Raw genomic sequence first — 13,138 nt, 5'->3', positions numbered from 1 at the left:
GAGATGCATAGAATTGACCACTATTTTGCCAAATTTGGCCCATTCGACTCTGCATTGTGCAGAGATACGGCCCCGACCACGTACTACGGTTTTATCTTTCAGATTTGTGAAGGGTATGATTATTGCAATATTATGATATGTTACAGAAATGTCATGAAATGCACATAACTTGACATGGGTCAGTTTGATCAAGTAATTTTTCTATAATTATTGTTATTGTCAAGAGTTCTTAATGTTATATACTGCATGAGTGCTCTAAAACAACGGTGGAGATTTGAGCACGCCCTTTACATTCGGAACCTCTCAACCGAACACTTCCGAGTGCGGCAAACAACGCCCACTCCTTGTAGTATCTTGACAGTCACATGACACCCAAATAGCCAAAATGCGGCAGATTCTAAAAGTGTTTTTATTTGTTGTTAATCTAACAGTATGCAGTTCTTCATACATTTACAGGAGAATATCGCCTTATAATCCCAACTTATCCCAGGAATTACCAGATTCAGTCCATTATGAAACATTGTTTTTCGATCAGCAGGTAATAAATTAATAATTTGGTTAAATTGATTAAGGTAAAGTTTTGTGTTAAACTTAAAGGGGCGTCTCCCTGTAAATAATTAGATAATTAGATTAATATTTCTGTAAAATACTTACAGTTCTTTAAATTGCTTAAAATAGTATAAACGGGAATTTACTACAAGTTACTTATTTCTAAATGTTTTTTAAATTTCACACAAAAATAGTTTTTTTTTGTTGTTATTTCCAAAACACTTTTACTTTCATCTTACAAAGACCAAACTGAAATTATTTACAAAAGGAAGGACTTTCCTTTGGCACTGTCACTGTTACTAACCCTAACCATAATTCTATGATAATTATTTATAATGTTCTTTATACATGACCGTGCCAAAGGAAAGTCCTACCCATGTGGATCCACATTATCGAAATGGAATAACTGGATGCTGATCACAATGAGTGCAGGTTGAACCTTAATTCATTTACAGAAAATATGGTACATCCAGTTAAAACATTAAAATATAGTTAAGCATGTATAGTGTCTGTATTTTTCTGTGTAACACAAGATTTTAAACCGATACATTACAATATTTGTCATGGATATGTCTACTGTATCTATTATGTAGCACTATTTCACTTATTTATCCATGACACCCATGGTAAGCATTCAATATATATGGGTATACACTGCATCATACATACATAAAATTCACAGAAATTACATAATGGTGGCCAAATACGATGTATCCAGATACATGATCAAAATTCAGTTGCTTTTGAGATATTTTTATTTTTCCACTGCTTACATCGCCTATTATGATTATGAGTTGGCTAAAAGTGTTACAGGATAAATCTGAGAACCAAGATCTAGTGTTTTAAAAAAAAATTGTGAGATGCCACAAATCATTGCTATACATGACAAACACTCAATCCCCCACACAAGGTGGAAATCATTTGGATTCTCATTATTTGGATGGAATGCTGACTAACCAACTGCAGCTGACTCGATCTCATGTTCTGAAGTGCGGTTGTTTCACAACATTGTGTTGTAGATCTGAACAGAGCTTGCACGGTACCCACCTATTGCATGAATATCATCCCTCACTGTAGCAAGATGTCTCACGAATATATCCATCTATCCATATACTGTAGATTGGACAGCATGTAACTTCATCGTACCTGGAATTAGTTTCTCGAAACAGAGGTATTAATCAGCAGGTGCATCAACTGATCAAATTGGAATTGTTCATGGTTTAATTTTTCATTCTCTTTAGGACTTATGGATTTCTGCCTGTGTTTTAACGATTGTCGGATTAAAATAAATTACATTGAGTAAAGTAAAATCCAGTACGAAATTACATCAATGATATGTACACTATCGACCAATATATGCATTATACAAAGTGAATTAAAAAAAAGTCTTGTACCATATATGTTACCACATTATAAAAGTTATGTTACCACAACAACAGACAAAACAATCAGATAACCGATTCAATTAATTTAATATTATAGCTATTTTTCTTTTATGTGTACATGAAATATGAAAACAAATGATATAGCATGCATATGTAACAAGATACAGACTGGAATTTACCACATTGATGCAATGATTACACTTGATTTTAATTCGATACAATTATATCTGATAGTTTATGATATGATGACCTCGCTATTTAAGTTCTATGTCGCTAATATGACACTAATATGATACTTATTTGGATTTAGCTAAATTTGAAAAATGCTATTTTTTTAATGATTTACAGTATTAAACTTTAAAATTTGCAGAAACCCAGTTATTTTGTAATTTTCTATAAAAATCTACTGGCCATGGGATTGACAAAAACTTGTGGACTGAAGCTGAATCTGTATGCACATTATATAGCAACTATTGTATGATAAAATTTTAAATGTAAAATGTAAAATGCTAAATGTGTAATTAAACTGTTATCAAACTGTTCACGAAATTCTGTACTAACCAAACTAACTTCAGTGAAACCCCTCTAAACCGGACACCCTTGGGACCAACACAGTTATCTGGTTTTAAGAGGGATCCAGTATAGGGAGGTTACGTTCTGTATAGGGTTTTAAAAAGAGACTGTAAAATGTCATAGCATAGCTTTGTCACATTTTTAAAGCTTAATTGCACCTGTATTAATACTAGTAGTATATTATAAGTGTGGTTTGTACAAAGTAAAGGTGCAAACTATTTCACACTCCTCAGATTCAGTTTAGGGGGACAAACACATATGCCCCTCAGAAATAAATGTTTGACATTGTCAACTGTTTATAATTATATAATCATAATTGTGACATCTCCTTTTGCTAATTCACCACATTTAAAACCAGGAAACTGGATTGAACTAACCTATATATATATATTGTATAGTTATATATATTTTCTTGTAGGTTGACCACTTTGGCTTTTACAATAAAGACACATTCAAACACCGCTATCTGGTAGCTGATCAATTCTGGAACCATAATGGTGGACCTATCTTTTTTTATACTGGAAATGAGGGTGACATTACCTGGTTCTGTAACAATACTGTGAGTATATTGAATTTCATTTCATAGTGTTAAATTCATTACAGTTTGTTTATTTTGCATAAAACCAATAATTTGGCCACAAATATGCTGGTTTTGTTTAAAGCTGCAAGTACAGTTTTAATAAACTTGTGTGTCTTTGCTATAAACAAATTGCTGTTCATTGCTGAACAGTTTTACTGCAAAGCAGTTGTCAGTTTCATACAGCAGGTGTGTGTGGATTCATAATTGTAGGGGTCATCTGAAAAAACAAAATTAGAAATAGCTCGTTATATGGAGAATGTTCAGTTGAGGGGTATATAAAATTATTTGCAGCTAATTATAAATTATAAATATTTGTAGCTTATGTGGGCCATTGAGTTTATCAGGGGCCATTTATAATGTTCTGGGGAGGGAAACTTGGGATGTGTTACAAAACATAATGGAGGAGGGAGGGGTGTATTTGTCAAGAGTTATATAATGTTTTTAAAACAATCTCATTTGCAGCCAGTCATTATCATTTTGTTCTTTTTAGAGACTCCTCAATTGGCTGCCATTAAACACATTTTTGACAAATATTTTAAATAAGATTAACAGTTCCACACATTTAAAGATATACTACTTTCTATATTTGGACGAGTTTGAGGCGAGCCAACTCCGACACTGTCAAGCATATCCGCTTTCCTGTCATGAAGACTGAGGCCTGGAGTTCTATAAACACAGTGTATACACTGTACATATACCTATTAAAGTATAGACTAAGAGTAATTCGATTTTTAGACAGTCTTAAATAAATGTTGATCATATACCTGTACATGTGAGTATGTCTTTACACACAGGGCTTTATGTGGGACATTGCCAATGAGTTCAAGGCTCTACTGGTGTTTGCTGAGCACCGCTATTATGGATCTTCTATTCCATATGGACCATCTGTTTTCAAGGTAAAAAACTCATAATTTTATTTATAAAAAGTGCTTTGGAAAATTAAAGGAAATGCATAAAAAGGCAATTTTTCAATGTTAAAAATATAACCACCTCCATTGTTTTATAAAGATAAATACTTTTTTCATAAATGGCATATACATTAACTTGCATCAAAGCATTATTAGAAAAGAAATTATGACGTGATAGTACATATAGTGTACAAGAAAATGTAAGGTGATATGTGCTCTTGTTACAGTTGTGATGAAAATTGTTTTTAGGATTCCAAGAAGTTGAACTATCTTACTTCAGAGCAAGCTCTAGCTGATTTTGCTGTGCTTGTAAAGTATCTAAAAGACACTATGCCTGGGGCTACAAATAGTTCGGTGATTGCCTTTGGAGGGTCCTATGGTGGTATGCTTGCAGCCTGGTTCAGGATCAAGTACTCAGGCATTGTTGATGGGTAAGATTTCAGTAGGTTACATTTTATATCTAGATTCATCTTCCCACCAACTGGAACACCAGCCTTGATGGTGCAGTGGTTTAGTCATCAGCTTTAAGAATGGTAAGTGCTGACTTCATATTCTAGTACTTTCCCATGCTTTAGAGTCTAATCTCAGTTTCTAATAGAGTCTGAGTCATTAAAGTCATGGCAATTGCATGCATGTGGCATCATTAAAGATTTGAGTCTAGACTAAGCATGAACCAGGATCTAACTCCGACTGAATAGATAACTCTCAGTAGGCACTGGCATTTAACCAATGTTCCCGACAGCTAATTCGCATATTTGTATTTCAGATTTAGATATATACATGTATATATATAAATCATGAAGAATAATTTTACAAATGTATTGTAAATCTTTAATTTATATTGTTTTTATACAAACTAACTAACATACTAACTTATTTTAAAATCTATAACATTAAAAATGCCAGATTTAAGTTTGTTGATCTTATTTATAAATCCTGTTATTAGGCATTGTCCAGTTTATAAGTCATGAAAACAATTAAATTTGCAGATTTATAATTAATTAACATGTTTTAAATTTATATGACCCGTCCATCAACTTTTCATATTTTTTACTTCTTCTACAGTTCGACCAGTCAGGTTTCAATCAAACTTGGTTCAAATTATTCTCTTATTGCCCTGACCAAATGTTGTTATATTACTGATTATTAAAAATCCAAGATGGCCACCCTGACCTCAATGACTGAGACATTTTCAACTTCTTTTCCAGTTCCACCAAGCAGATTTCAACCAAATGTGTTCTAAATGCTACTCTCATTGCCCTGACCAATTGTTGTTATTCTTCGGGCTAATTCAAAATCCAAGATGGCCGTCCAGGCATATTTCAACAAAAGTTAGGGGCAAGATCTAGCTCAGTCGGTAGAGCACTCGCCTAAGGTGCTTGTAATGTAGAAAAAGGCATATAAAAGATCCCTTACTGGTAATGGAAAAATGTAGCAGGTTGCCTCTAAGAAAGCAAGTCAAAATTTACCAAATGTTTGACATCCAATAGCCAATGATTAATAAATCAATGAGCTCAGGTTACAATACATATGTATGCACATATTAATTTGTTCATTTGCTATTTTAATGTAAATATTAGCTGTCACCAAGTGACAATCTGTGATATTACTATGGTTACTTTTCACAGGTACATATAGTTCTTTTAATACCAGGTGAGCAATTCAGATCCCATGGACCTCTTGATAATTCCACAAACATTATGGGCCAGCATAATATGTCTTTTGTCCCTATATAAAAAGGTGCTTTCTTTTTTGCATTTTAGCATTTACCATGATAGGTTTTTTCTGCAAGCATATAACTTAAAAGTGATTTGTTTTAGAGCACTTGCAGCATCAGCTCCAATTTGGCAGTTTCAGGGACTGACACCATGCTCTGCATTCCTAAATGTGACCACTAACACGTTCAGTAGCACATCACGTACCTGTGCTAACAACATCCGACGATCCTGGAAGACAATTGATGAAATCACTGTTACAGGTATATGTTGTTTATTAGACAGGTTTCACAACCACACCATTACTGTTTCGGATACCGATAGCTAATCATAATGGGCTGAGCTTACTAAGCCTGTTTGTATCTTACACATAAGTAACTACGTACATTTACAATGCGTAATCTCCTGCGTTTGAGAAAAACAGGCTTCATAAATTCAGCCCAGCATGATTCGGTAACAGTACTAATAGTTAGATCGGCACGGCTAGTGACTTAAAGATGCCAGCATTCTCAGAAGTGTTATTTATTTATTATTATTTATTAAATTATATATTAGTCATGAAATTTAATATATGTAGCAGACCTTTAAATCATAAAAGAGTAGGAAGCCAAATGCTGTGACATCACCAACTACACTAAAAAGTGGTGACCTTTCGCTATCTGTAACAGTATCAGTATGGTTGTGAACCGCTCTGTTATAACGAGATCACTTTTACATGACATTGTGCATGTTGTTCATTATGAAGGTATCACTGTTATGGGTTTATGTTCATTATGAAGGTATCACTGTGATGGGTTTATGTTCATTATGAAGGTATCACTGTGATGGGTTTATGTTCATTATGAAGGTATCACTGTGATGGGTTTATGTTCATTATGAAGGTATCACTGTGATGGGTTTATGTTCATTATGAAGGTATCACTGTTACAGGTGTATGTTTATTATGAAGGTATCACTGTTACAGGCGTATGTTGTTCATTATGAAGGTATCACTGTGATGGGTTTATGTACATTATGAAGGTATCACTGTGATGGGTTTATGTTCATTATGAAGGTATCACTGTGATGGGTTTATGTTCATTATGAAGGTATCACTGTTACAGGTGTATGTTTATTATGAAGGTATCACTGTTACAGGCGTATGTTGTTCATTATGAAGGTATCACTGTGATGGGTTTATGTTCATTATGAAGGTATCACTGTGATGGGTTTATGTTCATTATGAAGGTATCACTGTTATGGGTTTATGTTCATTATGAAGATATCACTGTGATGGGTTTATGTTCATTATGAAGGTATCACTGTTACAGGTGTATGTTGTTCATTATCACTGTTACAGGTGTATGTTGTTCATTATTAGAGATCACTGTTACAGGTGTATGTTGTTCATTATGAAGGTATCACTGTTACAGGTGTATGTTGTTCATTATTAGAGATCACTGTTACAGGTGTATGTTGTTCATTATGAAGGTATCACTGTTACAGGTGTATGTTGTTCATTATGAAGGTATCACTGTTACAGGTGTATGTTGTTTATTATGAAGGTATGACTGTTACAGGTATATGTTGTTTATTATTTTCTAATCCAGATGAATACAATATGTACATTAGATGTATTCCTACAATCTGTAATCCAGCATTTTATTTAGCTAGTAACATTAGGTAATACAGCTTTAACAATAAAATAAATTATCAACTTAATCCAAGGCAGATAATCAAATCTGAAAAAATTGGTTCTGAATCTAGTATAAACTCAAAATGCTTTTCATGAGAGCTAACTAAGTGATTATTAAAAAACAAAAAAATTATCTGGAGATTTAAGTATATGTTTAACAACCTTATTGTTATGTACAAATAAGAACAGAAGGCACAATAGTGACAACAAATTTAATTATGTTTTTGGTAAAGTTTTTCTTCAAATTTACTTTAAATTTTGCCTAAAACTACAAATTTGTCTAAAATATAACTTAGCATCCTATAAATATGTCAAAATTACAATAAAAATCAACTTCTTTACAAATTTGAGTTTTCAGAATTTCATACATAAAAAATTAACAATGTTAATGGAAACTAAAGACATTAACCCACTATTGGCACACGCTATTTTTAATATAAAAATAAATTGCTATTAAAATCTTAGTTCAGGTTGCCTATATATAATACCATATTTAAGAGCAGTTGTATATGGCAAATCAAATACCATGTAAAAGAAATTATTGAAATCTTTACAGTATGAATTATAGGCCAAAACCAACTTTTCTTCAGTGCTAACTTTGATTCAAACTCCATTCAGAGCCATGTACAGAGATTATTGTCACGGTCAAGGTCATTGCGAACTTGCATGATCGAGTGATGGCTAATTAATCAACCAGTATAGTTTAATTAAATAAAATGACAAAATCGTAATATTTTTTATTATGCACTGAATATGTGCTATAGGGTGTATACTACCAAATCAAATCCCATAGACGACAGTAGTAACATATGTGGCTAAAACTCCTACCTGCAACGTATCAACCAACATAAACGCCACGGATATAAATACTACCACCCCTTACACTTAAAGTGAATCAGAAAAAAATGGGGGTCAAGCTGCTCGTTTCTGAGATAATGGGTAGCGTCTATGACTACCCTAGTTTCGCACAAAATTCCAGTACTTTTTTTTACAGGTACCCCATACATGTTTCAAGCACAAGGCTACTTGACACATTGGTACTAGATGAAATAAAATTGCACATTTTTTTTACCCAGATGAAATTATTATTTTTTACAACCAACACACTCACATTTATAACCAATCACAGGACTTGTGGTGTTCACTTCTCTATCAAAAGTTGGGTGCACCTCAAACTTTGACCCAGCCGGAAGTTATTTGGTTTAGTACTACCTACAGGTGTATGTTGTTTATTATAAAGGTATCACTGTTACAGGTATATGTTTATTATGAAGGTATCACTGTTACAGGTGTATGTTGTTTATTATGAAGGTATCACTGTTACAGGTATATGTTTATTATGAAGGTATCACTGTTACAGGTGTATGTTGTTTATTATGAAGGTATCACTGTTACAGGTATATGTTTATTATGAAGGTATCACTGTTACAGGTATATGTTTATTATGAAGGTATCACTGTTACAGGTGTATGTTGTTTATTATGAAGGTATCACTGTTACAGGTATATGTTTATTATGAAGGTATCACTGTTACAGGTGTATGTTGTTTATTATGAAGGTATCACTGTTACAGGTATATGTTTATTATGAAGGTATCACTGTTACAGGTATATGTTTATTATGAAGGTATCACTGTTACAGGTGTATGTTGTTCATTTTGAAGGTATCACTGTTACAGGTGTATGTTGTTCATTGTGAAGAGATGACTTACATGTGTATGTTCATTATTAGAGATCGCTGTTACATGTGTATATTGTTCTCACTGTTACAGGTGTATGTTGTTCATTAAGAAGATATCACTGTTACATGTGTATGCTATTCATTGTGAAGAGATGACTTTTACAGGTGGATGTTCATTATGAGATATCTCTGTTACAGGTGTATGTTATTCATTATTAGAAATGACTTTTACAGGTGTATGTTGTTCATTATGAGATATCTCTGTTACAGGTGTATGATGTTCATTATTAGAGATGACTTTTACAGATGGATGTTCATTATTAGAGATCACTGTTACAGGTGGATGTTGTTCATTATTAGAGATGACTTTTACAGGTGGATGTTGTTCATTATTAGAGATCACTGTTACAGGTGGATGTTGTTCATTATGAGATATCTCTGTTACAAGTGTATGTTGTTCATGATTAAAGATGACTTTTACAGGTGTATGTTGTTCATTATTAGAGATCACTGTTACAGGTGTATGTTGTTCAATATGAGATATCTCTGTTACAGGTGGATGTTGTTCATTATTAAAGATGACTTTTACAGGTGTATGTTGTTCATTATGAGATATCTCTGTTACAGGTGTATGTTGTTCATTATTAGAGATCACTGTTACAGATGTGTCTTGAGATGGGATGTAGCTCAGAGGTAGGGCACTCACTGAGGTGCGTGGATTGAAGGATTCACTGCCTTCATTGTACTGAACGACCTACTGCCCTCATTGTACTGAAGGATCCACTGCCCTCATTTTACTGAAAGATCCACTGCCCTCATTGTACTGAACGACCCACTGCGGTCATTGTACTGAACGACCCACTACTGTCATTGTACTGAACGACTCACTGCGCTCATGGTACTGAACAACCCACCGCCCTCATTGTACTGAATGACCCACTGCCCTCATTGTACTGAACCACCCACTGCCCTCATTGTACTGAACCACCCACTGCCCTCATTGTACTGAACCACCCACTGCCCTCATTGTACTGAACGTCCTACTGCCCTCATTGTACTGAACCACCCACTGCCCTCATTGTACTGAACTACCCACTGCCCTCATTGTACTGAACGTCCTACTGCCCTCATTGTACTGAACCACCCACTGCCCTCATTGTACTGAACCACCCACTGCCCTCATTGTATTGAAGAATCCACTGTCCTCACTGTACTTGGGCTTTTTCCTGTCCCCAACACAAACATACAAACACAGCATTATTTTTACAGTGCAACATAGAATTCTTCAGACTCTGAAAGGAAATAGAATGAACACTGTTGCAGGTCCTAGATTGATTTTAACATTGGTTAGGGCTCAGCAGCAGCATGTAATTTCCAGTATTTACCGTCTCCACCATTATATACTCTTCAAAAAAAGTAGGGGAACCTGAAATATTAATGTTAATATCAACTATTAGACCGAACATACATTTTGACCACAGACATCCTAGTAAGCACTAGAAGCGTTGCGGCCTTTGTATTTGCGAGAAGTACTTTATTATTTGCAATCCCTCAACGGCGTCCTTGAATAAGCGAAACGAACTGGTCAGCAAATGTAGACACAAAGACAAATACCTCTTGAGTAATTTAACATGATTAGAAGAGACACGTCGCCGTAATTAATGTTCTATACAAATCACTCTGGTCTATGCACTGAAGAGTGCAGGTTCGCACAAACATCGCGACCTGTACGAAACAGTATTGTATGTAAATAAACCATGGAAGTCAAAGTATAATATATCCAAGTTATTATTATATGTGTGTATATATATATATATATATATATATTATCATATTACTATTGCTTGTTTTATTTTAAACATCCAAATTTTACAATAAATTATCCTGGCTTGTTGATTGTTCCAAAATGCATAATGACTTTATTTGTTTTACCATTTTTCAAATTCATATCACTTAAATTTTTATGTAGATAAGCTAAAACTCTTTAAAAGGCATGTAGACCTTTCTTGAATTTATAAACTTTTTTGATCAAGAGGACAGCAGTCCTGTAATTTAATGAAATAAAGGTCATGCTATTGTTTAACAGCTGAAGGAAGACGCCATGTTAGTAAGACGTTCAGGTTATGCAAAGATCTAACATCAACAGCAGATGTGACGATTTTCAAAGACTGGCTGTCAAATATTTGGGTGAACTTGGCTATGGTGGATTATCCATACCCTGCAAACTTTCTGGAACCTCTTCCAGCGTGGCCTATTAAGGTAAAAACAGTATTATTTGTAATGGAGAATGAAATTATATGCTATGAACATTTTTTTCTAATAAAATCTTTATTTGATTATTCTTTTGTTAATATCCCTATTTAAAAAACAACAAAAAACAACAACATACATACATACATACATACATACATACATACATACATACATACATATATATATATATATCATCGTGTGAGAGCCAGAAGGCTGTAAGTGCATAAAAATTCATTTTTAAAAAGCCGTCATAATGAAGGAAAACTGTTTTTCTTGATCAGTAGTTAAGATGTCGAATTTGTTTTAATGACAATGAAAGCTGAACATATTTACGATTTCTTTGTATATTTGCGGTATTTATAGCTTATTAGGTGTTTTAATTATTCATGATTAAATTAAATGTGTCATTTACGACCAACAGTATTTAAATATTTATTCTGAAAGAACCATCACTTCTTAAACATTTCAGTTATGCAAATTACATATTTATTTTTAAAAAGGAGAAAGCTTGTAAATAGAAAATATTTAGAAGCAAACATTCAAAAAGGAATACAAGTAGAAGTACGTATTAATAAAATCACCGCTTAAACAAAATAATACGTGAAAAAAGTTATTTGACTTTTGTTAATAAAAAACTACTCTGACTCGTGAAATCCTTGTTTTGTTTGATCCACCCCTGATTTTGTGTGACCTTATCTGGTTCAGGGTTTCTGCCAGAGGGTAAAATGGGTATGGTACCATACCCAAATATTTTTTCAGAATTTTTTGACAAAATTAATTACTCTTATCATTACTGTATGATTTTCTTAATCCTAACCCTAAACTTAACCCATTTTCTTTCTGAGGGAGGACCTCCCCCCCCCTCCCATATCTCTGTTGACTGTGGTTGCATTTAATTCCATAGAGCCATACCCAAACATTTCTATCTGGCAGAAACACTGTGGTGGTAGTGCTCCAGGTTCGTTGTTTGATGATGGTGCATCAGAATTGGACGACTTGTCCATACAAAACCTCTTTTTCTAGGCAAGTATTCATTCCTGATGAGTCATCAGAAAAGCTGATGTCATGTTGTGTGCAGTGTTCTTTCCATGTTCTTTGCGCCATGGGAGTCCTTTTGCAGATAGTTCCTGGTTCTGCTGCCTCAGGGTGTATTTCACTAGTTTCAAGAATACCTGGTTTATCAGCTAGTGCAACAGACAAACCAGAATAGTTAAATAAACTGAAACTGGTATTCTTTAATGAAGAAACTATGTTTAGCAGCTTATTGGTTTGGGATATACCGGGTTCAAGTGAAGCTCATTCAAAGGATATAGGGTTTACATTTCTAATGAGGGTGTGTACTGAATATCAAATCCAGAAGTAGTGAACACTATACCATGTCCACCTGTTGAGTATGCAGGATTCTCTCCAGGTTTTATTGAGTGAACAGTAAACCCTACAGCTTCCCTACAGGTTCTGTTGTGTGTTTAGTGCACTCCTGGTTTTGTTGTGTATTTGGTGATATCTCCGGGTTCTGTTGTGTGTTCAGTTGTCTCTCCAGGTTATAATGTATGTTCAGTGATCTCTCCAGATTCAGTTGTGTGTCCAGTGATCTCTCCAGGTTCTATTGTGTGTTCAGTGATCTCTCCAGATTATGTTGTGTGTCCAGTGATCTTTCCAAGTTCTGTTGTGTGTTCAGTGATCTCTCCAGGTTATATTGTGTGTTCAGTGATCTCTCCAGGTTATGATGTGTGTTCAGTGATCTCTCCAGGTTATGCTGTGTGTTCAGTGATCTCTCCAGGTTCTATTGTGTGTTCGGTGATCTCTCCAGGTTCTGTTGT

At 34.2% G+C, this 13,138-nt stretch overlaps 1 protein-coding gene across 1 annotated transcript in view; it reads left to right on the top strand.

The window, feature by feature from the left end:
* The first annotated feature begins 286 nt into the window (after window positions 1-286).
* LOC121374312 (lysosomal Pro-X carboxypeptidase-like) overlaps window positions 287-13,138 on the top strand; it is a 24,418-nt gene continuing 11,566 nt past the window's right edge. Inside the window, exons 1-6 of the mRNA XM_041501371.1 lie at window positions 287-538; window positions 2,926-3,066; window positions 3,882-3,983; window positions 4,245-4,426; window positions 5,816-5,973; window positions 11,152-11,324. Of these exons, the coding sequence (XP_041357305.1) occupies window positions 386-538; window positions 2,926-3,066; window positions 3,882-3,983; window positions 4,245-4,426; window positions 5,816-5,973; window positions 11,152-11,324 (909 nt within the window). The 5' untranslated portion in view covers window positions 287-385. The remainder of the gene's footprint in view (window positions 539-2,925; window positions 3,067-3,881; window positions 3,984-4,244; window positions 4,427-5,815; window positions 5,974-11,151; window positions 11,325-13,138) is intronic.

Source organism: Gigantopelta aegis, chromosome 6 (genome assembly GCF_016097555.1).
Source record: "Gigantopelta aegis isolate Gae_Host chromosome 6, Gae_host_genome, whole genome shotgun sequence".
Classification (NCBI taxonomy): Eukaryota; Metazoa; Mollusca; class Gastropoda; order Neomphalida; family Peltospiridae; genus Gigantopelta; species Gigantopelta aegis.
This window is presented reverse-complemented; position numbering and strand designations above follow the sequence as displayed.